The 25,230-nt window shown below is 53.4% G+C and overlaps 17 protein-coding genes across 17 annotated transcripts; 7 read left to right on the forward strand and 10 right to left on the reverse strand.

The window, feature by feature from the left end:
* Window positions 1-982: 982 nt before the first annotated feature.
* LOC148298845 (histone H2B) lies at window positions 983-1,357 on the reverse strand. The gene has a single exon (XM_088276584.1). The coding sequence runs from the start codon at window positions 1,355-1,357 to the stop codon at window positions 983-985; it is 375 nt and encodes a 124-aa protein (XP_088132710.1).
* A 19-nt stretch (window positions 1,358-1,376) lies between these two features.
* Window positions 1,377-2,214, forward strand: LOC148298846 (histone H2A). Its single transcript, XM_088276586.1, has one exon. It carries the CDS (start codon window positions 1,727-1,729, stop codon window positions 2,099-2,101), a length of 375 nt encoding a protein of 124 aa, XP_088132712.1. The 5' UTR covers window positions 1,377-1,726; the 3' UTR covers window positions 2,102-2,214.
* An 802-nt stretch (window positions 2,215-3,016) lies between these two features.
* On the reverse strand, window positions 3,017-3,517 carry LOC148298847 (histone H3). The gene has a single exon (XM_088276603.1). The coding sequence runs from the start codon at window positions 3,425-3,427 to the stop codon at window positions 3,017-3,019; it is 411 nt and encodes a 136-aa protein (XP_088132729.1). The 5' UTR covers window positions 3,428-3,517.
* A 427-nt stretch (window positions 3,518-3,944) lies between these two features.
* On the forward strand, window positions 3,945-4,649 carry LOC148298848 (histone H4). The gene has a single exon (XM_088276594.1). The coding sequence runs from the start codon at window positions 4,026-4,028 to the stop codon at window positions 4,335-4,337; it is 312 nt and encodes a 103-aa protein (XP_088132720.1). The 5' UTR covers window positions 3,945-4,025; the 3' UTR covers window positions 4,338-4,649.
* A 758-nt stretch (window positions 4,650-5,407) lies between these two features.
* Window positions 5,408-6,300, reverse strand: LOC148298849 (uncharacterized). Its single transcript, XM_088276600.1, has one exon. It carries the CDS (start codon window positions 6,219-6,221, stop codon window positions 5,514-5,516), a length of 708 nt encoding a protein of 235 aa, XP_088132726.1. The 5' UTR covers window positions 6,222-6,300; the 3' UTR covers window positions 5,408-5,513.
* A 2,274-nt stretch (window positions 6,301-8,574) lies between these two features.
* Window positions 8,575-8,949, reverse strand: LOC148298850 (histone H2B). Its single transcript, XM_088276589.1, has one exon. The coding sequence runs from the start codon at window positions 8,947-8,949 to the stop codon at window positions 8,575-8,577; it is 375 nt and encodes a 124-aa protein (XP_088132715.1).
* A 19-nt stretch (window positions 8,950-8,968) lies between these two features.
* On the forward strand, window positions 8,969-9,806 carry LOC148298851 (histone H2A). The gene has a single exon (XM_088276590.1). The coding sequence runs from the start codon at window positions 9,319-9,321 to the stop codon at window positions 9,691-9,693; it is 375 nt and encodes a 124-aa protein (XP_088132716.1). The 5' UTR covers window positions 8,969-9,318; the 3' UTR covers window positions 9,694-9,806.
* An 802-nt stretch (window positions 9,807-10,608) lies between these two features.
* LOC148298852 (histone H3) lies at window positions 10,609-11,109 on the reverse strand. The gene has a single exon (XM_088276605.1). The coding sequence runs from the start codon at window positions 11,017-11,019 to the stop codon at window positions 10,609-10,611; it is 411 nt and encodes a 136-aa protein (XP_088132731.1). The 5' UTR covers window positions 11,020-11,109.
* Window positions 11,110-11,536: 427 nt separating this feature from the next.
* Window positions 11,537-12,241, forward strand: LOC148298853 (histone H4). Its single transcript, XM_088276592.1, has one exon. The coding sequence runs from the start codon at window positions 11,618-11,620 to the stop codon at window positions 11,927-11,929; it is 312 nt and encodes a 103-aa protein (XP_088132718.1). The 5' UTR covers window positions 11,537-11,617; the 3' UTR covers window positions 11,930-12,241.
* Window positions 12,242-12,999: 758 nt separating this feature from the next.
* Window positions 13,000-13,892, reverse strand: LOC148298854 (uncharacterized). Its single transcript, XM_088276601.1, has one exon. It carries the CDS (start codon window positions 13,811-13,813, stop codon window positions 13,106-13,108), a length of 708 nt encoding a protein of 235 aa, XP_088132727.1. The 5' UTR covers window positions 13,814-13,892; the 3' UTR covers window positions 13,000-13,105.
* A 2,272-nt stretch (window positions 13,893-16,164) lies between these two features.
* LOC148298855 (histone H2B) lies at window positions 16,165-16,539 on the reverse strand. Its single transcript, XM_088276587.1, has one exon. The coding sequence runs from the start codon at window positions 16,537-16,539 to the stop codon at window positions 16,165-16,167; it is 375 nt and encodes a 124-aa protein (XP_088132713.1).
* A 19-nt stretch (window positions 16,540-16,558) lies between these two features.
* Window positions 16,559-17,396, forward strand: LOC148298856 (histone H2A). Its single transcript, XM_088276588.1, has one exon. It carries the CDS (start codon window positions 16,909-16,911, stop codon window positions 17,281-17,283), a length of 375 nt encoding a protein of 124 aa, XP_088132714.1. The 5' UTR covers window positions 16,559-16,908; the 3' UTR covers window positions 17,284-17,396.
* An 802-nt stretch (window positions 17,397-18,198) lies between these two features.
* On the reverse strand, window positions 18,199-18,699 carry LOC148298857 (histone H3). Its single transcript, XM_088276604.1, has one exon. It carries the CDS (start codon window positions 18,607-18,609, stop codon window positions 18,199-18,201), a length of 411 nt encoding a protein of 136 aa, XP_088132730.1. The 5' UTR covers window positions 18,610-18,699.
* A 427-nt stretch (window positions 18,700-19,126) lies between these two features.
* On the forward strand, window positions 19,127-19,831 carry LOC148298858 (histone H4). The gene has a single exon (XM_088276593.1). It carries the CDS (start codon window positions 19,208-19,210, stop codon window positions 19,517-19,519), a length of 312 nt encoding a protein of 103 aa, XP_088132719.1. The 5' UTR covers window positions 19,127-19,207; the 3' UTR covers window positions 19,520-19,831.
* Window positions 19,832-20,589: 758 nt separating this feature from the next.
* On the reverse strand, window positions 20,590-21,482 carry LOC148298859 (uncharacterized). The gene has a single exon (XM_088276599.1). The coding sequence runs from the start codon at window positions 21,401-21,403 to the stop codon at window positions 20,696-20,698; it is 708 nt and encodes a 235-aa protein (XP_088132725.1). The 5' UTR covers window positions 21,404-21,482; the 3' UTR covers window positions 20,590-20,695.
* A 2,272-nt stretch (window positions 21,483-23,754) lies between these two features.
* On the reverse strand, window positions 23,755-24,129 carry LOC148298860 (histone H2B). Its single transcript, XM_088276597.1, has one exon. It carries the CDS (start codon window positions 24,127-24,129, stop codon window positions 23,755-23,757), a length of 375 nt encoding a protein of 124 aa, XP_088132723.1.
* Window positions 24,130-24,497: 368 nt separating this feature from the next.
* Window positions 24,498-25,070, forward strand: LOC148298861 (histone H2A-like). The gene is made up of 2 exons (XM_088276591.1): window positions 24,498-24,519; window positions 24,570-25,070. Exons 1-2 carry the CDS (start codon window positions 24,498-24,500, stop codon window positions 24,869-24,871), a joined length of 324 nt encoding a protein of 107 aa, XP_088132717.1. The 3' UTR covers window positions 24,872-25,070.
* The last annotated feature ends 160 nt before the right edge of the window (window positions 25,071-25,230 follow it).

Raw genomic sequence — 25,230 nt, forward strand, 5'->3', positions numbered from 1 at the left:
GAAGCGAAGGAAAGGGGGAAAAAAAAAAAAAAAAAAAAATGACTAGGTAAGGTGACATGTCGAAGAGGCCCTCGAGGATATGGCACCGTACGTACGATAGTATGATAGAATCGTACGGCTTCGAGAACCGCAAGGGAGCGGAGTATCCGCACACGATGATAGTACGTAGAAATCATTGATTTTTTTTCACTCTCGCTCTCTCTCTCTATCCTTTCCTGAATTGTATTCATGTTTATATAAATGTACATATCATAATACGCGACGCAAATTTGGGAGTCAAAAAAAAAAAAACATAAAAGAAATGAAAGTGACAGCAAAAGGGTGACAGCTGTTTCGCCTGAAAAGGGTGACAGCTGTTTCGCCCTAAAACTGAAGAAGAAGAAGAAGGTGACAGCTGTTACGACCAGAGAGAACTCAAAAAAAAATCACAGCAGTTCCGCTCGGGGAAAAAAAAAAAACCAAAAACAAAAAACTGCGAAAGGTGACAGCAATTTTGCAACCGAAACAACGGCCAAATAAAAAGAAGGAGAAAAAAATGTGTATATATATAATATACATGCGTACGTATATGATTTTTTATATAAAAAAAGGACAATTTTGATCGGACGCCCGGCTAATCGTGCGATAGGCAATCGCCGCGCACCGCGGCGCGGCCGGTTGCGCGATCCGTTACGGGGCGCTTATCACTGTTGCGCTTCTCGTTCTATTATCGTAGTTATTATTTACACACACATCTGTCTATAGTATAATATATTTGCAGTAAGTATTTGGATTATTCGTGTGGTGGTCCTGATAAGGACCTTTGTTAATTGCGCTGTATTAGATGGTTTAACGTAGACGACGACGGCGCTGTTGATGTCGATGATTATTATGATGATGACGATGTCGGTGTGTATAGATTACAATATTCGGTGCAGACGAATATCGCGCGTCCGTGTGCGTGTCGCGTCGTGTTTCAACGCGCTGGCGCTGGCGCTGGCGCCTACTTGGAGCTGGTGTACTTGGTGACGGCCTTGGTGCCCTCGCTGACGGCGTGCTTGGCCAGCTCCCCGGGCAGCAGCAGCCTGACGGCGGTCTGGATCTCCCTGCTGGTGATCGTCGACCTCTTGTTGTAGTGGGCGAGACGGGACGCCTCGGCGGCGATGCGCTCGAAGATGTCGTTCACGAAGCTGTTCATGATGCTCATCGCCTTACTGGAGATTCCGGTGTCGGGATGCACCTGCTTGAGCACCTTGTAGATGTAGATGGCGTAGCTCTCCTTCCTCCTGCGCTTCGACTTCTTCTTGTCCCCCTTGGAGATGTTCTTCTGGGCCTTGCCCGACTTCTTGGCTGCCTTTCCGCTCGTCTTGGGCGGCATTGTCTCTTCTTATCTCGGAATAGATGCGGCGTAGAGTGGAGCAGAGGAGTCGCGGTGGACTGTCTGTACTGTGCGGTGTGCGTGGCGCAAACTGAAAAATCGACCGTTTTTGTCACTTCGGTCGGCGCACCCAGCCAGGGCCGCCGGTCGGGCCGTCCGGGCCGGCGGCAGGGGAGGGTCCCCCCGCGGGACCGGTCCCGGCGGCGCTGCGTGCGCTTCGCGGAGGGCGTAAATAAGGTGTGTGCGCCCGTTTTCGCCATTGACTTGACTTGACTCACCTCTCGACGGTCGCAACGTGCGCGCACTCCAGCTCGCACATCCTCGCTTCGCATATCGCAGAGAACCAGTTCAGATCTCCGACCACTCGCCATGTCGGGTCGCGGAAAGGGAGGCAAAGTGAAGGGAAAGGCAAAGTCCCGCTCGAACCGCGCCGGTCTGCAGTTCCCCGTCGGCCGTATCCACAGGCTGCTCAGGAAGGGCAACTACGCCGAGAGGGTCGGCGCCGGTGCGCCCGTGTACCTGGCCGCCGTCATGGAGTACCTGGCCGCCGAGGTGCTGGAGTTGGCCGGCAACGCCGCCAGGGATAACAAGAAGACGAGGATCATCCCCCGTCATCTTCAGTTGGCCATTCGCAACGACGAGGAGCTGAACAAGCTGCTCTCCGGGGTGACCATCGCCCAGGGAGGCGTCCTGCCCAACATCCAGGCCGTGCTCCTGCCCAAGAAGACCGAGAAGAAGGCGTAAGAATGATGATTCTGCGCCCGCTCATCCTCCACTCTTCTCTCTCTACTCCCCGGACTCCTCCGCCCGTTTCATCATCATCTCGCAGAGTAGTGTACACAAAGGTCCTTTTCAGGACCGCCACATGTATTTATTGCCAATCGTTACCCGTTCGCTGATTTTATAACTATTCTCATTATTTATGTACATTTAAGAAATATATCCGAAGCGCGCTAGGACCGTTCCGTCCGTGTGCGCGGACCTGAATTGTGGTATAGTATGGTAGTACCGATATGATATGCTAGAAACACTGATAATGAAATGAATAAAAATCGCAAGTAAATGAATGCGCGATGGGTAAAGCGCCCGGCGCACGCAACTTACGACGCGTGTCAATACGAGATGATCTCGGCGAGTGTTTTTGTTTAGAATTTTCACTCGTGAAATATATGAAATTAATAAGAGTCAAAGCCTGAGTAGGGTCATGATGAGCCGTGTCGCGCTTGGACGTTAGGTAATTAAAACGAAATGCGACATGATCTCAGCGCTGAGACGATAATGAAATTAATAAATCGTACGTTCCGGTACTCTTGCGTGATTTGAATGTTTAAAATTACTATTGATTCGCGAGTAAAATACATATTAATTTATTGGAAGTTATTATTATTATTATTATTATTATATATATTTTTTTTTTTTTTTTACTCAAGTATCGAAATCATACTGCTACGAGTATCAAAATCATACTGCTGGCGAATTCGATTGTGGATGATTAAGGTGTATGCGGTCCTGAAAAGGACCATTTTTATTCGAATCGATCGACCGATCGGAACGGGTCGAGGTGACGGCCGCCCGATACCACTGTACTGCGTGTTAGTCAATCAGACCGATCGACCGACCGACCGAAAATCGTGCCGCGTCTCGTCGCATAGAGCTCGCTTAGGCGCGCTCGCCTCGGATGCGCCTGGCCAGCTGGATGTCCTTGGGCATGATGGTGACGCGCTTGGCGTGGATCGCGCACAGGTTCGTGTCCTCGAAGAGGCCGACCAGGTAGGCCTCGCTCGCCTCCTGCAGGGCCATGACGGCCGAGCTCTGGAAGCGGAGGTCGGTCTTGAAGTCCTGGGCGATCTCGCGCACCAGGCGCTGGAAGGGGAGCTTGCGGATCAGCAGCTCGGTGCTCTTCTGGTAGCGGCGGATCTCCCTGAGCGCGACCGTGCCGGGCCTGTAGCGATGGGGCTTCTTCACGCCGCCGGTGGCCGGGGCGCTCTTGCGGGCCGCCTTCGTGGCCAGCTGCTTCCTGGGCGCCTTGCCCCCGGTGGACTTGCGAGCGGTCTGCTTCGTACGTGCCATGGCTGTAGCTGAGTAGGATTCTTCTCTCTATTCGGAAAAATTTCCCGGGCGCGTCATATTTATCGAAAATACCGTCTCCCCCGTGGGGGGGGATGGGCCGACGCCATTGGCCGATTCGAATATTCCCAACCGCCGGGCGGTCGGGCGGGACGGAGGGGACGGGACGGGACGGGACGGGACGGGACGGGACGGGACGGGACGGGCTCGACGGTGAAGCGAGACGGGAGATAGAGTGGAGAAACAATCGCATCCTCCCCGGAGAAATGTGCATGCAGAAAAATTACGAAAAACACTCAAAACCTAGCCTGGAATAATGTTATGCATATAACAAACTGAGACATATATTCGCGTGACGCGATACCGAGTCGCGCCGATCCTCTCGCCTCTCGCCCTCGCTGCTCGCGCGCGAGAGTGAGACGGCGCGCGTGTCGTCGTAGCTGTCGGATCGCTCGGCGGCGAGGGGAGACGCGGGCGCACGTCTGGTGCATAAAAGCGGCCCCGGCCGGCGAAAAACGCCACACGAATCCTACACACGCACGGTAGAGCACCGTGCGAGCAGCGACTACTGTAACCGAAAAGAAGACCACACGCAGAGAAGATGACCGGTCGCGGAAAGGGAGGAAAAGGTCTGGGGAAAGGAGGCGCCAAGCGACACAGGAAAGTCCTCCGCGATAACATCCAGGGCATCACGAAGCCGGCCATCCGCCGTCTGGCCCGCCGAGGCGGCGTCAAGCGCATCTCCGGTCTCATCTACGAGGAGACGCGCGGCGTCCTGAAGGTGTTCCTCGAGAACGTGATCAGGGACGCGGTCACCTACACCGAGCACGCCAAGAGGAAGACCGTCACCGCCATGGACGTCGTCTACGCCCTGAAGCGCCAGGGCCGCACCCTGTACGGTTTCGGAGGTTAAGTCGCCGATCTTCGCCGCTCTTCACCGCTCTTCACCGCTCTTCACCGCACCGCACGCAGCGCGAGATACATTCGCCCCGGCCGTCCCGACGCCCGCACGCCACCGCCACCACCGCACCGCGCTGCTACGCGCGATGTGAATGCGATTTGAAAACAAAAAACGGCCCTTCTCAGGGCCAACAACTGCCTGACCGACCCATGTCGTAACCGTTTTTCGCTTTTCGAAATTTAAATAACACAATACAATTACCTACGTGGATGGATAGAGCTTTGCTTTATTTCTTTCTTTTTTCTCTCTCGTACGGCTTCGAGAACCGCAAGGGAGCGGGGTATCCGCACACGATGATAGTGCGTACAAATCATTGATTTTTTTTTCACTCTCGCTCTCTCTCTCTATCCTTTCCTGAATTGTATTCATGTTTATATAAATGTACATATTATAATACGCGACGCAAATTTGGGAGTCTTAATAAAAAAAAACATAAAAGAAATGAGAGTGACAGCAAAAGGGTGACAGCTGTTTCGCCTGGAAACGGTGACAGCTGTTACGACCAGAGAGAACTCAAACTTAGTTTACTTACTTATACAATGTATGTATATTGTGGGCGTAAGTAACGTCGCTAATCACTCTCGAGTGAAAGATTCCAGGCCGGAAACAATCACGTGTCGTGGGAGTGTACGCGTATACAAGGAGAGAGAGATTAATAGTAGGTCATCCCATATTCACGTGACAACGATCCGACTACGCGTGATCCGGATGCGTTTGTGTGAATAGTTTTGCAGGTGGCGCGCGCGGCGTTGCCTTTTCTTTCAAAAACTGTTGTACTTTGTATCGATATATATTATATTTTATATTATGACGCAACGTCCGCTGACTAATGACTGTCGAGCGAAATATTCTAGGCCGGAGTGTGAACGCTCGTGTGGCATGGGAGTGCATGTAGTTCGTATATGGTATACGAGAGATATTTAATAAATCATCCCATTTCGATGAAAATAAATAATAATGAAAATTCACGAAAGTCACGAAAGACGACTGAGCGTGTTCCGAATAGGTGTGTGTGTGAATCGTTTGGTAGCCCTGACAAGGGCTTTTTGACTCTTCTGCGTGATCTGTGCAATATGACAATATGCAACGGCGGCTGCTGCGGCGACGACGACAAAGACGACTCCACCCCTACTTCTTCGGGGCGGCCTTCTTTGCCGCGGGCTTGGCCTTCGGGGCGGCGGCCTTCTTGGGCTTCGGCGCCTTGGGCTTCTTGGTGGGCGGCTTGGCGGTCTTCTTCGCCTTGGTCGGGCTCTTCGCCTTGGCGGGGGCGGCCTTCTTCGCGGCCGCCTTCTTGGCTGCCGGGGAGGCGGCGGCCTTCTTCGCCTTGGCGGGAGCCGCGGCCGCCTTCTTGGCGGGCTTCTTCTTCGCGGCGGCGGCGGCGGCGGATGACTTCTCCGCGGCCGGCTTCTTCTCCTTGGCGGGGGCGGCGCGCTTCTTGGAAGCGGCGGACGCGGCGGGCTTGCTCTTCTTCTTGGCCCCGCCGGCCGACGCCTTCGCCTTGCTCGCCTCCAGCTTGAACGAACCGGACGCTCCCTTGCCCTTCGTCTGCACCAGGGCGCCGGATTCGACGGCCCCCTTGAGGTACTTCTTGATGAACGGGGCCAGCTTGTCCGCGTCGACCTTGTAGTTGGCCGAGATGTACTTCTTGATGGCCTGCAGGGAGGAGCCGCCGCGCTCCTTCAGCTCCTTGATGGCGTTGTTCACCATCTCGGACGTCTTCGGGTGCGAGGGCTTCGCCTTCGGCTTCTTGGAGGCGGCGGCGGCGGACGCTTTCGCCTTCTTGGCCGGAGTCGCCGGCAGGGGGGAGGCGGCCGCGGGTGCTGCTGTGTCTGCCATCTTGCGAGTCTTGTTGCGTTGCGTTCTGTAGCGAGCGTAGAGCGGTTGCGGGGGGACGATTAGTTCCCGTATTTGTCGTCAGACGGCGCTCGTTCTCGCCTGTCGGTAAAAATTTATACCGTGTCGCGGACGGTCGGTGCGCGCTTGTCGATTTTGCCGATGAAAAGTGTTGTCATTTATGCTTAGGCGGCCGGACGAAAACCGCCCTGGCGGCCGAACGGATCCGCCCGGGGACGCGGAGCGCGGCGGGTCCCGCGGCCGGGAGGTCCCGCCGTCGGCCGGCGGCCGGGTCGGCCGGCCCGGGGGCCGGGCCGCGGCGCGGCGGACGTTTAGAGGCGCAAAAGCTGCAGGGCGGCAGCGTTGGGCGGCCGAAAGCCGGCCGCGAATGCGTCTCCCCGGCGAGCTGGCGGCCCGGGCGCGCGCCGCCCCCGTCGGGCAGGACCCGGCCCCGGGTCCGAGACGTCCGCCGGCCGCGGAGGGCCTCCGGTGGCGGAGCGAGGGCCCCCCGAAGCGGCCGGACGTAACACACGCGAACGCCGACGGACCGCCGGAGAGCGTCCGGGCCGAGAGAGAGACCTGCCTCCGGGTCGGGAGCGAATATTATCTAGTGAATTATAACGATTGATCGATCTACTAACGGCTATCGTAGGATTACATGTCGAACGAGTGAGACGCGAAAAGATAGAAGAAAAGAATAGAATTAAAAAAAAAAAAAAATACATTAATATAATAACGATCCGTCGTTTGCGAGGAATCGTATCACGAATGGGATGGATAGTAGTAGTAGTAGTAGTAGTAGAATCATCGGAAGGCGTAAGTGAAAGAAAGAAGAATAGAAGTTAGAAAAAATATAAATAAAGAAAGGAAAAAGAGGAGTTGGGAGAATGATAGAAGTAGATGAATAGAAAAGAAAGAACGAATAAAACAGACCGATAATAAGTATGAATGATTCCGGTCTACGTGCAAAATGACGCGAGCTCCGCGCGCAGTAGTAGGCTCGTTCTGTAAAAAGTGAAACGTCATCGACTTATAAAAAAAAAAAAAAAAAAAAAAAAAAATCGAAATCGGGATGATGATGATATATAATCGGGTGAGATGCGACGATGATGATGATTCGTGTCGCCGTAGCGGTGCGTACGACCGACGATGACGACGATGACGATGATACGCGTGAAGAAGAACAATAATAACAATATGTGATAATAGGAATATGTATTAAATGAAATATGAAAAATAAAAACGTGTATCTACTGTTGAAGATGTGTATGTATGTATGTCGAATGTCGGGGCGAGTTCGGTAGGTGATCGGAAATGGTATTTGTAATGAGAATAGTTGTCAGGTGTATATTAGTATGCATAAAGAATGAAGAAGAAGCGAAGGAAAGGGGGAAAAAAAAAAAAAAAAAAAAATGACTAGGTAAGGTGACATGTCGAAGAGGCCCTCGAGGATATGGCACCGTACGTACGATAGTATGATAGAATCGTACGGCTTCGAGAACCGCAAGGGAGCGGAGTATCCGCACACGATGATAGTACGTAGAAATCATTGATTTTTTTTCACTCTCGCTCTCTCTCTCTATCCTTTCCTGAATTGTATTCATGTTTATATAAATGTACATATCATAATACGCGACGCAAATTTGGGAGTCAAAAAAAAAAAAACATAAAAGAAATGAAAGTGACAGCAAAAGGGTGACAGCTGTTTCGCCTGAAAAGGGTGACAGCTGTTTCGCCCTAAAACTGAAGAAGAAGAAGAAGGTGACAGCTGTTACGACCAGAGAGAACTCAAAAAAAAATCACAGCAGTTCCGCTCGGGGAAAAAAAAAAAACCAAAAACAAAAAACTGCGAAAGGTGACAGCAATTTTGCAACCGAAACAACGGCCAAATAAAAAGAAGGAGAAAAAAATGTGTATATATATAATATACATGCGTACGTATATGATTTTTTATATAAAAAAAGGACAATTTTGATCGGACGCCCGGCTAATCGTGCGATAGGCAATCGCCGCGCACCGCGGCGCGGCCGGTTGCGCGATCCGTTACGGGGCGCTTATCACTGTTGCGCTTCTCGTTCTATTATCGTAGTTATTATTTACACACACATCTGTCTATAGTATAATATATTTGCAGTAAGTATTTGGATTATTCGTGTGGTGGTCCTGATAAGGACCTTTGTTAATTGCGCTGTATTAGATGGTTTAACGTAGACGACGACGGCGCTGTTGATGTCGATGATTATTATGATGATGACGATGTCGGTGTGTATAGATTACAATATTCGGTGCAGACGAATATCGCGCGTCCGTGTGCGTGTCGCGTCGTGTTTCAACGCGCTGGCGCTGGCGCTGGCGCCTACTTGGAGCTGGTGTACTTGGTGACGGCCTTGGTGCCCTCGCTGACGGCGTGCTTGGCCAGCTCCCCGGGCAGCAGCAGCCTGACGGCGGTCTGGATCTCCCTGCTGGTGATCGTCGACCTCTTGTTGTAGTGGGCGAGACGGGACGCCTCGGCGGCGATGCGCTCGAAGATGTCGTTCACGAAGCTGTTCATGATGCTCATCGCCTTACTGGAGATTCCGGTGTCGGGATGCACCTGCTTGAGCACCTTGTAGATGTAGATGGCGTAGCTCTCCTTCCTCCTGCGCTTCGACTTCTTCTTGTCCCCCTTGGAGATGTTCTTCTGGGCCTTGCCCGACTTCTTGGCTGCCTTTCCGCTCGTCTTGGGCGGCATTGTCTCTTCTTATCTCGGAATAGATGCGGCGTAGAGTGGAGCAGAGGAGTCGCGGTGGACTGTCTGTACTGTGCGGTGTGCGTGGCGCAAACTGAAAAATCGACCGTTTTTGTCACTTCGGTCGGCGCACCCAGCCAGGGCCGCCGGTCGGGCCGTCCGGGCCGGCGGCAGGGGAGGGTCCCCCCGCGGGACCGGTCCCGGCGGCGCTGCGTGCGCTTCGCGGAGGGCGTAAATAAGGTGTGTGCGCCCGTTTTCGCCATTGACTTGACTTGACTCACCTCTCGACGGTCGCAACGTGCGCGCACTCCAGCTCGCACATCCTCGCTTCGCATATCGCAGAGAACCAGTTCAGATCTCCGACCACTCGCCATGTCGGGTCGCGGAAAGGGAGGCAAAGTGAAGGGAAAGGCAAAGTCCCGCTCGAACCGCGCCGGTCTGCAGTTCCCCGTCGGCCGTATCCACAGGCTGCTCAGGAAGGGCAACTACGCCGAGAGGGTCGGCGCCGGTGCGCCCGTGTACCTGGCCGCCGTCATGGAGTACCTGGCCGCCGAGGTGCTGGAGTTGGCCGGCAACGCCGCCAGGGATAACAAGAAGACGAGGATCATCCCCCGTCATCTTCAGTTGGCCATTCGCAACGACGAGGAGCTGAACAAGCTGCTCTCCGGGGTGACCATCGCCCAGGGAGGCGTCCTGCCCAACATCCAGGCCGTGCTCCTGCCCAAGAAGACCGAGAAGAAGGCGTAAGAATGATGATTCTGCGCCCGCTCATCCTCCACTCTTCTCTCTCTACTCCCCGGACTCCTCCGCCCGTTTCATCATCATCTCGCAGAGTAGTGTACACAAAGGTCCTTTTCAGGACCGCCACATGTATTTATTGCCAATCGTTACCCGTTCGCTGATTTTATAACTATTCTCATTATTTATGTACATTTAAGAAATATATCCGAAGCGCGCTAGGACCGTTCCGTCCGTGTGCGCGGACCTGAATTGTGGTATAGTATGGTAGTACCGATATGATATGCTAGAAACACTGATAATGAAATGAATAAAAATCGCAAGTAAATGAATGCGCGATGGGTAAAGCGCCCGGCGCACGCAACTTACGACGCGTGTCAATACGAGATGATCTCGGCGAGTGTTTTTGTTTAGAATTTTCACTCGTGAAATATATGAAATTAATAAGAGTCAAAGCCTGAGTAGGGTCATGATGAGCCGTGTCGCGCTTGGACGTTAGGTAATTAAAACGAAATGCGACATGATCTCAGCGCTGAGACGATAATGAAATTAATAAATCGTACGTTCCGGTACTCTTGCGTGATTTGAATGTTTAAAATTACTATTGATTCGCGAGTAAAATACATATTAATTTATTGGAAGTTATTATTATTATTATTATTATTATATATATATTTTTTTTTTTTTTACTCAAGTATCGAAATCATACTGCTACGAGTATCAAAATCATACTGCTGGCGAATTCGATTGTGGATGATTAAGGTGTATGCGGTCCTGAAAAGGACCATTTTTATTCGAATCGATCGACCGATCGGAACGGGTCGAGGTGACGGCCGCCCGATACCACTGTACTGCGTGTTAGTCAATCAGACCGATCGACCGACCGACCGAAAATCGTGCCGCGTCTCGTCGCATAGAGCTCGCTTAGGCGCGCTCGCCTCGGATGCGCCTGGCCAGCTGGATGTCCTTGGGCATGATGGTGACGCGCTTGGCGTGGATCGCGCACAGGTTCGTGTCCTCGAAGAGGCCGACCAGGTAGGCCTCGCTCGCCTCCTGCAGGGCCATGACGGCCGAGCTCTGGAAGCGGAGGTCGGTCTTGAAGTCCTGGGCGATCTCGCGCACCAGGCGCTGGAAGGGGAGCTTGCGGATCAGCAGCTCGGTGCTCTTCTGGTAGCGGCGGATCTCCCTGAGCGCGACCGTGCCGGGCCTGTAGCGATGGGGCTTCTTCACGCCGCCGGTGGCCGGGGCGCTCTTGCGGGCCGCCTTCGTGGCCAGCTGCTTCCTGGGCGCCTTGCCCCCGGTGGACTTGCGAGCGGTCTGCTTCGTACGTGCCATGGCTGTAGCTGAGTAGGATTCTTCTCTCTATTCGGAAAAATTTCCCGGGCGCGTCATATTTATCGAAAATACCGTCTCCCCCGTGGGGGGGGATGGGCCGACGCCATTGGCCGATTCGAATATTCCCAACCGCCGGGCGGTCGGGCGGGACGGAGGGGACGGGACGGGACGGGACGGGACGGGACGGGACGGGACGGGACGGGCTCGACGGTGAAGCGAGACGGGAGATAGAGTGGAGAAACAATCGCATCCTCCCCGGAGAAATGTGCATGCAGAAAAATTACGAAAAACACTCAAAACCTAGCCTGGAATAATGTTATGCATATAACAAACTGAGACATATATTCGCGTGACGCGATACCGAGTCGCGCCGATCCTCTCGCCTCTCGCCCTCGCTGCTCGCGCGCGAGAGTGAGACGGCGCGCGTGTCGTCGTAGCTGTCGGATCGCTCGGCGGCGAGGGGAGACGCGGGCGCACGTCTGGTGCATAAAAGCGGCCCCGGCCGGCGAAAAACGCCACACGAATCCTACACACGCACGGTAGAGCACCGTGCGAGCAGCGACTACTGTAACCGAAAAGAAGACCACACGCAGAGAAGATGACCGGTCGCGGAAAGGGAGGAAAAGGTCTGGGGAAAGGAGGCGCCAAGCGACACAGGAAAGTCCTCCGCGATAACATCCAGGGCATCACGAAGCCGGCCATCCGCCGTCTGGCCCGCCGAGGCGGCGTCAAGCGCATCTCCGGTCTCATCTACGAGGAGACGCGCGGCGTCCTGAAGGTGTTCCTCGAGAACGTGATCAGGGACGCGGTCACCTACACCGAGCACGCCAAGAGGAAGACCGTCACCGCCATGGACGTCGTCTACGCCCTGAAGCGCCAGGGCCGCACCCTGTACGGTTTCGGAGGTTAAGTCGCCGATCTTCGCCGCTCTTCACCGCTCTTCACCGCTCTTCACCGCACCGCACGCAGCGCGAGATACATTCGCCCCGGCCGTCCCGACGCCCGCACGCCACCGCCACCACCGCACCGCGCTGCTACGCGCGATGTGAATGCGATTTGAAAACAAAAAACGGCCCTTCTCAGGGCCAACAACTGCCTGACCGACCCATGTCGTAACCGTTTTTCGCTTTTCGAAATTTAAATAACACAATACAATTACCTACGTGGATGGATAGAGCTTTGCTTTATTTCTTTCTTTTTTCTCTCTCGTACGGCTTCGAGAACCGCAAGGGAGCGGGGTATCCGCACACGATGATAGTGCGTACAAATCATTGATTTTTTTTTCACTCTCGCTCTCTCTCTCTATCCTTTCCTGAATTGTATTCATGTTTATATAAATGTACATATTATAATACGCGACGCAAATTTGGGAGTCTTAATAAAAAAAAACATAAAAGAAATGAGAGTGACAGCAAAAGGGTGACAGCTGTTTCGCCTGGAAACGGTGACAGCTGTTACGACCAGAGAGAACTCAAACTTAGTTTACTTACTTATACAATGTATGTATATTGTGGGCGTAAGTAACGTCGCTAATCACTCTCGAGTGAAAGATTCCAGGCCGGAAACAATCACGTGTCGTGGGAGTGTACGCGTATACAAGGAAAGAGAGATTAATAGTAGGTCATCCCATATTCACGTGACAACGATCCGACTACGCGTGATCCGGATGCGTTTGTGTGAATAGTTTTGCAGGTGGCGCGCGCGGCGTTGCCTTTTCTTTCAAAAACTGTTGTACTTTGTATCGATATATATTATATTTTATATTATGACGCAACGTCCGCTGACTAATGACTGTCGAGCGAAATATTCTAGGCCGGAGTGTGAACGCTCGTGTGGCATGGGAGTGCATGTAGTTCGTATATGGTATACGAGAGATATTTAATAAATCATCCCATTTCGATGAAAATAAATAATAATGAAAATTCACGAAAGTCACGAAAGACGACTGAGCGTGTTCCGAATAGGTGTGTGTGTGAATCGTTTGGTAGCCCTGACAAGGGCTTTTTGACTCTTCTGCGTGATCTGTGCAATATGACAATATGCAACGGCGGCTGCTGCGGCGACGACGACAAAGACGACTCCACCCCTACTTCTTCGGGGCGGCCTTCTTTGCCGCGGGCTTGGCCTTCGGGGCGGCGGCCTTCTTGGGCTTCGGCGCCTTGGGCTTCTTGGTGGGCGGCTTGGCGGTCTTCTTCGCCTTGGTCGGGCTCTTCGCCTTGGCGGGGGCGGCCTTCTTCGCGGCCGCCTTCTTGGCTGCCGGGGAGGCGGCGGCCTTCTTCGCCTTGGCGGGAGCCGCGGCCGCCTTCTTGGCGGGCTTCTTCTTCGCGGCGGCGGCGGCGGCGGATGACTTCTCCGCGGCCGGCTTCTTCTCCTTGGCGGGGGCGGCGCGCTTCTTGGAAGCGGCGGACGCGGCGGGCTTGCTCTTCTTCTTGGCCCCGCCGGCCGACGCCTTCGCCTTGCTCGCCTCCAGCTTGAACGAACCGGACGCTCCCTTGCCCTTCGTCTGCACCAGGGCGCCGGATTCGACGGCCCCCTTGAGGTACTTCTTGATGAACGGGGCCAGCTTGTCCGCGTCGACCTTGTAGTTGGCCGAGATGTACTTCTTGATGGCCTGCAGGGAGGAGCCGCCGCGCTCCTTCAGCTCCTTGATGGCGTTGTTCACCATCTCGGACGTCTTCGGGTGCGAGGGCTTCGCCTTCGGCTTCTTGGAGGCGGCGGCGGCGGACGCTTTCGCCTTCTTGGCCGGAGTCGCCGGCAGGGGGGAGGCGGCCGCGGGTGCTGCTGTGTCTGCCATCTTGCGAGTCTTGTTGCGTTGCGTTCTGTAGCGAGCGTAGAGCGGTTGCGGGGGGACGATTAGTTCCCGTATTTGTCGTCAGACGGCGCTCGTTCTCGCCTGTCGGTAAAAATTTATACCGTGTCGCGGACGGTCGGTGCGCGCTTGTCGATTTTGCCGATGAAAAGTGTTGTCATTTATGCTTAGGCGGCCGGACGAAAACCGCCCTGGCGGCCGAACGGATCCGCCCGGGGACGCGGAGCGCGGCGGGTCCCGCGGCCGGGAGGTCCCGCCGTCGGCCGGCGGCCGGGTCGGCCGGCCCGGGGGCCGGGCCGCGGCGCGGCGGACGTTTAGAGGCGCAAAAGCTGCAGGGCGGCAGCGTTGGGCGGCCGAAAGCCGGCCGCGAATGCGTCTCCCCGGCGAGCTGGCGGCCCGGGCGCGCGCCGCCCCCGTCGGGCAGGACCCGGCCCCGGGTCCGAGACGTCCGCCGGCCGCGGAGGGCCTCCGGTGGCGGAGCGAGGGCCCCCCGAAGCGGCCGGACGTAACACACGCGAACGCCGACGGACCGCCGGAGAGCGTCCGGGCCGAGAGAGAGACCTGCCTCCGGGTCGGGAGCGAATATTATCTAGTGAATTATAACGATTGATCGATCTACTAACGGCTATCGTAGGATTACATGTCGAACGAGTGAGACGCGAAAAGATAGAAGAAAAGAATAGAATTAAAAAAAAAAAAAAATACATTAATATAATAACGATCCGTCGTTTGCGAGGAATCGTATCACGAATGGGATGGATAGTAGTAGTAGTAGTAGTAGTAGAATCATCGGAAGGCGTAAGTGAAAGAAAGAAGAATAGAAGTTAGAAAAAATATAAATAAAGAAAGGAAAAAGAGGAGTTGGGAGAATGATAGAAGTAGATGAATAGAAAAGAAAGAACGAATAAAACAGACCGATAATAAGTATGAATGATTCCGGTCTACGTGCAAAATGACGCGAGCTCCGCGCGCAGTAGTAGGCTCGTTCTGTAAAAAGTGAAACGTCATCGACTTATAAAAAAAAAAAAAAAAAAAAAAAAAATCGAAATCGGGATGATGATGATATATAATCGGGTGAGATGCGACGATGATGATGATTCGTGTCGCCGTAGCGGTGCGTACGACCGACGATGACGACGATGACGATGATACGCGTGAAGAAGAACAATAATAACAATATGTGATAATAGGAATATGTATTAAATGAAATATGAAAAATAAAAACGTGTATCTACTGTTGAAGATGTGTATGTATGTATGTCGAATGTCGGGGCGAGTTCGGTAGGTGATCGGAAATGGTATTTGTAATGAGAATAGTTGTCAGGTGTATATTAGTATGCATAAAGAATGAAGAAGAAGCGAAGGAAAGGGGGAAAAAAAAAAAAAAAAAAAATGACTAGGTAAGGTGACATGTCGAAGAGGCCCTCGAGGATATGGCACCGTACGTACGATAGTATGATAGAATCGTACGGCTTCGAGAACCGCAAGGGAGCGGAGTATCCGCACACGATGATAGTACGTAGAAATCATTGATTTTTTTTCACTCTCGCTCTCTCTCTCTATCCTTTCCTGAATTGTATTCATGTTTATATAAATGTACATATCATAATACGCGACGCAAATTTGGGAGTCAAAAAAAAAAAAACATAAAAGAAATGAAAGTGACAGCAAAAGGGTGACAGCTGTTTCGCCTGAAAAGGGTGACAGCTGTTTCGCCCTAAAACTGAAGAAGAAGAAGAAGGTGACAGCTGTTACGACCAGAGAGAACTCAAAAAAAAATCACAGCAGTTCCGCTCGGGGAAAAAAAAAAAACCAAAAACAAAAAACTGCGAAAGGTGACAGCAATTTTGCAACCGAAACAACGGCCAAATAAAAAGAAGGAGAAAAAAATGTGTATATATATAATATACATGCGTACGTATATGATTTTTTATATAAAAAAAGGACAATTTTGATCGGACGCCCGGCTAATCGTGCGATAGGCAATCGCCGCGCACCGCGGCGCGGCCGGTTGCGCGATCCGTTACGGGGCGCTTATCACTGTTGCGCTTCTCGTTCTATTATCGTAGTTATTATTTACACACACATCTGTCTATAGTATAATATATTTGCAGTAAGTATTTGGATTATTCGTGTGGTGGTCCTGATAAGGACCTTTGTTAATTGCGCTGTATTAGATGGTTTAACGTAGACGACGACGGCGCTGTTGATGTCGATGATTATTATGATGATGACGATGTCGGTGTGTATAGATTACAATATTCGGTGCAGACGAATATCGCGCGTCCGTGTGCGTGTCGCGTCGTGTTTCAACGCGCTGGCGCTGGCGCTGGCGCCTACTTGGAGCTGGTGTACTTGGTGACGGCCTTGGTGCCCTCGCTGACGGCGTGCTTGGCCAGCTCCCCGGGCAGCAGCAGCCTGACGGCGGTCTGGATCTCCCTGCTGGTGATCGTCGACCTCTTGTTGTAGTGGGCGAGACGGGACGCCTCGGCGGCGATGCGCTCGAAGATGTCGTTCACGAAGCTGTTCATGATGCTCATCGCCTTACTGGAGATTCCGGTGTCGGGATGCACCTGCTTGAGCACCTTGTAGATGTAGATGGCGTAGCTCTCCTTCCTCCTGCGCTTCGACTTCTTCTTGTCCCCCTTGGAGATGTTCTTCTGGGCCTTGCCCGACTTCTTGGCTGCCTTTCCGCTCGTCTTGGGCGGCATTGTCTCTTCTTATCTCGGAATAGATGCGGCGTAGAGTGGAGCAGAGGAGTCGCGGTGGACTGTCTGTACTGTGCGGTGTGCGTGGCGCAAACTGAAAAATCGACCGTTTTTGTCACTTCGGTCGGCGCACCCAGCCAGGGCCGCCGGTCGGGCCGTCCGGGCCGGCGGCAGGGGAGGGTCCCCCCGCGGGACCGGTCCCGGCGGCGCTGCGTGCGCTTCGCGGAGGGCGTAAATAAGGTGTGTGCGCCCGTTTTCGCCATTGACTTGACTTGACTCACCTCTCGACGGTCGCAACGTGCGCGCACTCCAGCTCGCACATCCTCGCTTCGCATATCGCAGAGAACCAGTTCAGATCTCCGACCACTCGCCATGTCGGGTCGCGGAAAGGGAGGCAAAGTGAAGGGAAAGGCAAAGTCCCGCTCGAACCGCGCCGGTCTGCAGTTCCCCGTCGGCCGTATCCACAGGCTGCTCAGGAAGGGCAACTACGCCGAGAGGGTCGGCGCCGGTGCGCCCGTGTACCTGGCCGCCGTCATGGAGTACCTGGCCGCCGAGGTGCTGGAGTTGGCCGGCAACGCCGCCAGGGATAACAAGAAGACGAGGATCATCCCCCGTCATCTTCAGTTGGCCATTCGCAACGACGAGGAGCTGAACAAGCTGCTCTCCGGGGTGACCATCGCCCAGGGAGGCGTCCTGCCCAACATCCAGGCCGTGCTCCTGCCCAAGAAGACCGAGAAGAAGGCGTAAGAATGATGATTCTGCGCCCGCTCATCCTCCACTCTTCTCTCTCTACTCCCCGGACTCCTCCGCCCGTTTCATCATCATCTCGCAGAGTAGTGTACACAAAGGTCCTTTTCAGGACCGCCACATGTATTTATTGCCAATCGTTACCCGTTCGCTGATTTTATAACTATTCTCATTATTTATGTACATTTAAGAAATATATCCGAAGCGCGCTAGGACCGTTCCGTCCGTGTGCGCGGACCTGAATTGTGGTATAGTATGGTAGTACCGATATGATATGCTAGAAACACTGATAATGAAATGAATAAAAATCGCAAGTAAATGAATGCGCGATGGGTAAAGCGCCCGGCGCACGCAACTTACGACGCGTGTCAATACGAGATGATCTCGGCGAGTGTTTTTGTTTAGAATTTTCACTCGTGAAATATATGAAATTAATAAGAGTCAAAGCCTGAGTAGGGTCATGATGAGCCGTGTCGCGCTTGGACGTTAGGTAATTAAAACGAAATGCGACATGATCTCAGCGCTGAGACGATAATGAAATTAATAAATCGTACGTTCCGGTACTCTTGCGTGATTTGAATGTTTAAAATTACTATTGATTCGCGAGTAAAATACATATTAATTTATTGGAAGTTATTATTATTATTATTATTATTATATATATTTTTTTTTTTTTTTTACTCAAGTATCGAAATCATACTGCTACGAGTATCAAAATCATACTGCTGGCGAATTCGATTGTGGATGATTAAGGTGTATGCGGTCCTGAAAAGGACCATTTTTATTCGAATCGATCGACCGATCGGAACGGGTCGAGGTGACGGCCGCCCGATACCACTGTACTGCGTGTTAGTCAATCAGACCGATCGACCGACCGACCGAAAATCGTGCCGCGTCTCGTCGCATAGAGCTCGCTTAGGCGCGCTCGCCTCGGATGCGCCTGGCCAGCTGGATGTCCTTGGGCATGATGGTGACGCGCTTGGCGTGGATCGCGCACAGGTTCGTGTCCTCGAAGAGGCCGACCAGGTAGGCCTCGCTCGCCTCCTGCAGGGCCATGACGGCCGAGCTCTGGAAGCGGAGGTCGGTCTTGAAGTCCTGGGCGATCTCGCGCACCAGGCGCTGGAAGGGGAGCTTGCGGATCAGCAGCTCGGTGCTCTTCTGGTAGCGGCGGATCTCCCTGAGCGCGACCGTGCCGGGCCTGTAGCGATGGGGCTTCTTCACGCCGCCGGTGGCCGGGGCGCTCTTGCGGGCCGCCTTCGTGGCCAGCTGCTTCCTGGGCGCCTTGCCCCCGGTGGACTTGCGAGCGGTCTGCTTCGTACGTGCCATGGCTGTAGCTGAGTAGGATTCTTCTCTCTATTCGGAAAAATTTCCCGGGCGCGTCATATTTATCGAAAATACCGTCTCCCCCGTGGGGGGGGATGGGCCGACGCCATTGGCCGATTCGAATATTCCCAACCGCCGGGCGGTCGGGCGGGACGGAGGGGACGGGACGGGACGGGACGGGACGGGACGGGACGGGACGGGACGGGCTCGACGGTGAAGCGAGACGGGAGATAGAGTGGAGAAACAATCGCATCCTCCCCGGAGAAATGTGCATGCAGAAAAATTACGAAAAACACTCAAAACCTAGCCTGGAATAATGTTATGCATATAACAAACTGAGACATATATTCGCGTGACGCGATACCGAGTCGCGCCGATCCTCTCGCCTCTCGCCCTCGCTGCTCGCGCGCGAGAGTGAGACGGCGCGCGTGTCGTCGTAGCTGTCGGATCGCTCGGCGGCGAGGGGAGACGCGGGCGCACGTCTGGTGCATAAAAGCGGCCCCGGCCGGCGAAAAACGCCACACGAATCCTACACACGCACGGTAGAGCACCGTGCGAGCAGCGACTACTGTAACCGAAAAGAAGACCACACGCAGAGAAGATGACCGGTCGCGGAAAGGGAGGAAAAGGTCTGGGGAAAGGAGGCGCCAAGCGACACAGGAAAGTCCTCCGCGATAACATCCAGGGCATCACGAAGCCGGCCATCCGCCGTCTGGCCCGCCGAGGCGGCGTCAAGCGCATCTCCGGTCTCATCTACGAGGAGACGCGCGGCGTCCTGAAGGTGTTCCTCGAGAACGTGATCAGGGACGCGGTCACCTACACCGAGCACGCCAAGAGGAAGACCGTCACCGCCATGGACGTCGTCTACGCCCTGAAGCGCCAGGGCCGCACCCTGTACGGTTTCGGAGGTTAAGTCGCCGATCTTCGCCGCTCTTCACCGCTCTTCACCGCTCTTCACCGCACCGCACGCAGCGCGAGATACATTCGCCCCGGCCGTCCCGACGCCCGCACGCCACCGCCACCACCGCACCGCGCTGCTACGCGCGATGTGAATGCGATTTGAAAACAAAAAACGGCCCTTCTCAGGGCCAACAACTGCCTGACCGACCCATGTCGTAACCGTTTTTCGCTTTTCGAAATTTAAATAACACAATACAATTACCTACGTGGATGGATAGAGCTTTGCTTTATTTCTTTCTTTTTTCTCTCTCGTACGGCTTCGAGAACCGCAAGGGAGCGGGGTATCCGCACACGATGATAGTGCGTACAAATCATTGATTTTTTTTTCACTCTCGCTCTCTCTCTCTATCCTTTCCTGAATTGTATTCATGTTTATATAAATGTACATATTATAATACGCGACGCAAATTTGGGAGTCTTAATAAAAAAAAACATAAAAGAAATGAGAGTGACAGCAAAAGGGTGACAGCTGTTTCGCCTGGAAACGGTGACAGCTGTTACGACCAGAGAGAACTCAAACTTAGTTTACTTACTTATACAATGTATGTATATTGTGGGCGTAAGTAACGTCGCTAATCACTCTCGAGTGAAAGATTCCAGGCCGGAAACAATCACGTGTCGTGGGAGTGTACGCGTATACAAGGAGAGAGAGATTAATAGTAGGTCATCCCATATTCACGTGACAACGATCCGACTACGCGTGATCCGGATGCGTTTGTGTGAATAGTTTTGCAGGTGGCGCGCGCGGCGTTGCCTTTTCTTTCAAAAACTGTTGTACTTTGTATCGATATATATTATATTTTATATTATGACGCAACGTCCGCTGACTAATGACTGTCGAGCGAAATATTCTAGGCCGGAGTGTGAACGCTCGTGTGGCATGGGAGTGCATGTAGTTCGTATATGGTATACGAGAGATATTTAATAAATCATCCCATTTCGATGAAAATAAATAATAATGAAAATTCACGAAAGTCACGAAAGACGACTGAGCGTGTTCCGAATAGGTGTGTGTGTGAATCGTTTGGTAGCCCTGACAAGGGCTTTTTGACTCTTCTGCGTGATCTGTGCAATATGACAATATGCAACGGCGGCTGCTGCGGCGACGACGACAAAGACGACTCCACCCCTACTTCTTCGGGGCGGCCTTCTTTGCCGCGGGCTTGGCCTTCGGGGCGGCGGCCTTCTTGGGCTTCGGCGCCTTGGGCTTCTTGGTGGGCGGCTTGGCGGTCTTCTTCGCCTTGGTCGGGCTCTTCGCCTTGGCGGGGGCGGCCTTCTTCGCGGCCGCCTTCTTGGCTGCCGGGGAGGCGGCGGCCTTCTTCGCCTTGGCGGGAGCCGCGGCCGCCTTCTTGGCGGGCTTCTTCTTCGCGGCGGCGGCGGCGGCGGATGACTTCTCCGCGGCCGGCTTCTTCTCCTTGGCGGGGGCGGCGCGCTTCTTGGAAGCGGCGGACGCGGCGGGCTTGCTCTTCTTCTTGGCCCCGCCGGCCGACGCCTTCGCCTTGCTCGCCTCCAGCTTGAACGAACCGGACGCTCCCTTGCCCTTCGTCTGCACCAGGGCGCCGGATTCGACGGCCCCCTTGAGGTACTTCTTGATGAACGGGGCCAGCTTGTCCGCGTCGACCTTGTAGTTGGCCGAGATGTACTTCTTGATGGCCTGCAGGGAGGAGCCGCCGCGCTCCTTCAGCTCCTTGATGGCGTTGTTCACCATCTCGGACGTCTTCGGGTGCGAGGGCTTCGCCTTCGGCTTCTTGGAGGCGGCGGCGGCGGACGCTTTCGCCTTCTTGGCCGGAGTCGCCGGCAGGGGGGAGGCGGCCGCGGGTGCTGCTGTGTCTGCCATCTTGCGAGTCTTGTTGCGTTGCGTTCTGTAGCGAGCGTAGAGCGGTTGCGGGGGGACGATTAGTTCCCGTATTTGTCGTCAGACGGCGCTCGTTCTCGCCTGTCGGTAAAAATTTATACCGTGTCGCGGACGGTCGGTGCGCGCTTGTCGATTTTGCCGATGAAAAGTGTTGTCATTTATGCTTAGGCGGCCGGACGAAAACCGCCCTGGCGGCCGAACGGATCCGCCCGGGGACGCGGAGCGCGGCGGGTCCCGCGGCCGGGAGGTCCCGCCGTCGGCCGGCGGCCGGGTCGGCCGGCCCGGGGGCCGGGCCGCGGCGCGGCGGACGTTTAGAGGCGCAAAAGCTGCAGGGCGGCAGCGTTGGGCGGCCGAAAGCCGGCCGCGAATGCGTCTCCCCGGCGAGCTGGCGGCCCGGGCGCGCGCCGCCCCCGTCGGGCAGGACCCGGCCCCGGGTCCGAGACGTCCGCCGGCCGCGGAGGGCCTCCGGTGGCGGAGCGAGGGCCCCCCGAAGCGGCCGGACGTAACACACGCGAACGCCGACGGACCGCCGGAGAGCGTCCGGGCCGAGAGAGAGACCTGCCTCCGGGTCGGGAGCGAATATTATCTAGTGAATTATAACGATTGATCGATCTACTAACGGCTATCGTAGGATTACATGTCGAACGAGTGAGACGCGAAAAGATAGAAGAAAAGAATAGAATTAAAAAAAAAAAAAAATACATTAATATAATAACGATCCGTCGTTTGCGAGGAATCGTATCACGAATGGGATGGATAGTAGTAGTAGTAGTAGTAGTAGAATCATCGGAAGGCGTAAGTGAAAGAAAGAAGAATAGAAGTTAGAAAAAATATAAATAAAGAAAGGAAAAAGAGGAGTTGGGAGAATGATAGAAGTAGATGAATAGAAAAGAAAGAACGAATAAAACAGACCGATAATAAGTATGAATGATTCCGGTCTACGTGCAAAATGACGCGAGCTCCGCGCGCAGTAGTAGGCTCGTTCTGTAAAAAGTGAAACGTCATCGACTTATAAAAAAAAAAAAAAAAAAAAAAAAAAATCGAAATCGGGATGATGATGATATATAATCGGGTGAGATGCGACGATGATGATGATTCGTGTCGCCGTAGCGGTGCGTACGACCGACGATGACGACGATGACGATGATACGCGTGAAGAAGAACAATAATAACAATATGTGATAATAGGAATATGTATTAAATGAAATATGAAAAATAAAAACGTGTATCTACTGTTGAAGATGTGTATGTATGTATGTCGAATGTCGGGGCGAGTTCGGTAGGTGATCGGAAATGGTATTTGTAATGAGAATAGTTGTCAGGTGTATATTAGTATGCATAAAGAATGAAGAAGAAGCGAAGGAAAGGGGGAAAAAAAAAAAAAAAAAAAATGACTAGGTAAGGTGACATGTCGAAGAGGCCCTCGAGGATATGGCACCGTACGTACGATAGTATGATAGAATCGTACGGCTTCGAGAACCGCAAGGGAGCGGAGTATCCGCACACGATGATAGTACGTAGAAATCATTGATTTTTTTTCACTCTCGCTCTCTCTCTCTATCCTTTCCTGAATTGTATTCATGTTTATATAAATGTACATATCATAATACGCGACGCAAATTTGGGAGTCAAAAAAAAAAAAACATAAAAGAAATGAAAGTGACAGCAAAAGGGTGACAGCTGTTTCGCCTGAAAAGGGTGACAGCTGTTTCGCCCTAAAACTGAAGAAGAAGAAGAAGGTGACAGCTGTTACGACCAGAGAGAACTCAAAAAAAAATCACAGCAGTTCCGCTCGGGGAAAAAAAAAAAACCAAAAACAAAAAACTGCGAAAGGTGACAGCAATTTTGCAACCGAAACAACGGCCAAATAAAAAGAAGGAGAAAAAAATGTGTATATATATAATATACATGCGTACGTATATGATTTTTTATATAAAAAAGGACAATTTTGATCGGACGCCCGGCTAATCGTGCGATAGGCAATCGCCGCGCACCGCGGCGCGGCCGGTTGCGCGATCCGTTACGGGGCGCTTATCACTGTTGCGCTTCTCGTTCTATTATCGTAGTTATTATTTACACACACATCTGTCTATAGTATAATATATTTGCAGTAAGTATTTGGATTATTCGTGTGGTGGTCCTGATAAGGACCTTTGTTAATTGCGCTGTATTAGATGGTTTAACGTAGACGACGACGGCGCTGTTGATGTCGATGATTATTATGATGATGACGATGTCGGTGTGTATAGATTACAATATTCGGTGCAGACGAATATCGCGCGTCCGTGTGCGTGTCGCGTCGTGTTTCAACGCGCTGGCGCTGGCGCTGGCGCCTACTTGGAGCTGGTGTACTTGGTGACGGCCTTGGTGCCCTCGCTGACGGCGTGCTTGGCCAGCTCCCCGGGCAGCAGCAGCCTGACGGCGGTCTGGATCTCCCTGCTGGTGATCGTCGACCTCTTGTTGTAGTGGGCGAGACGGGACGCCTCGGCGGCGATGCGCTCGAAGATGTCGTTCACGAAGCTGTTCATGATGCTCATCGCCTTACTGGAGATTCCGGTGTCGGGATGCACCTGCTTGAGCACCTTGTAGATGTAGATGGCGTAGCTCTCCTTCCTCCTGCGCTTCGACTTCTTCTTGTCCCCCTTGGAGATGTTCTTCTGGGCCTTGCCCGACTTCTTGGCTGCCTTTCCGCTCGTCTTGGGCGGCATTGTCTCTTCTTATCTCGGAATAGATGCGGCGTAGAGTGGAGCAGAGGAGTCGCGGTGGACTGTCTGTACTGTGCGGTGTGCGTGGCGCAAACTGAAAATCGACCGTTTTTGTCACTTCGGTCGGCGCACCCAGCCAGGGCCGCCGGTCGGGCCGTCCGGGCCGGCGGCAGGGGAGGGTCCCCCCGCGGGACCGGTCCCGGCGGCGCTGCGTGCGCTTCGCGGAGGGCGTAAATAAGGTGTGTGCGCCCGTTTTCGCCATTGACTTGACTTGACTCACCTCTCGACGGTCGCAACGTGCGCGCACTCCAGCTCGCACATCCTCGCTTCGCATATCGCAGAGAACCAGTTCAGATCTCCGACCACTCGCCATGTCGGGTCGCGGAAAGGGAGGCAAAGTGAAGGGAAAGGCAAAGTCCCGCTCGAACCGCGCCGGTCTGCAGTTCCCGTCGGCCGTATCCACAGGCTGCTCAGGAAGGGCAACTACGCCGAGAGGGTCGGCGCCGGTGCGCCCGTGTACCTGGCCGCCGTCATGGAGTACCTGGCCGCCGAGGTGCTGGAGTTGGCCGGCAACGCCGCCAGGGATAACAAGAAGACGAGGATCATCCCCCGTCATCTTCAGTTGGCCATTCGCAACGACGAGGAGCTGAACAAGCTGCTCTCCGGGGTGACCATCGCCCAGGGAGGCGTCCTGCCCAACATCCAGGCCGTGCTCCTGCCCAAGAAGACCGAGAAGAAGGCGTAAGAATGATGATTCTGCGCCCGCTCATCCTCCACTCTTCTCTCTCTACTCCCCGGACTCCTCCGCCCGTTTCATCATCATCTCGCAGAGTAGTGTACACAAAGGTCCTTTTCAGGACCGCCACATGTATTTATTGCCAATCGTTACCCGTTCGCTGATTTTATAACTATTCTCATTATTTATGTACATTTAAGAAATATATCCGAAGCGCGCTAGGACCGTTCCGTCCGTGTGCGCGGACCTGAATTGTGGTATAGTATGGTAGTACCGATATGATATGCTAGAAACACTGATAATGAAATGAATAAAAATCGCAAGTAAATGAATGCGCGATGGGTAAAGCGCCCGGCGCACGCAACTTA

Source organism: Brachycentrus maculatus, unplaced genomic scaffold (assembly GCF_059751285.1).
Source record: "Brachycentrus maculatus isolate JH-2025_06_01 unplaced genomic scaffold, ASM5975128v1 h1tg001531l, whole genome shotgun sequence".
In the NCBI taxonomy this organism is placed as follows: domain Eukaryota; kingdom Metazoa; phylum Arthropoda; class Insecta; order Trichoptera; family Brachycentridae; genus Brachycentrus; species Brachycentrus maculatus.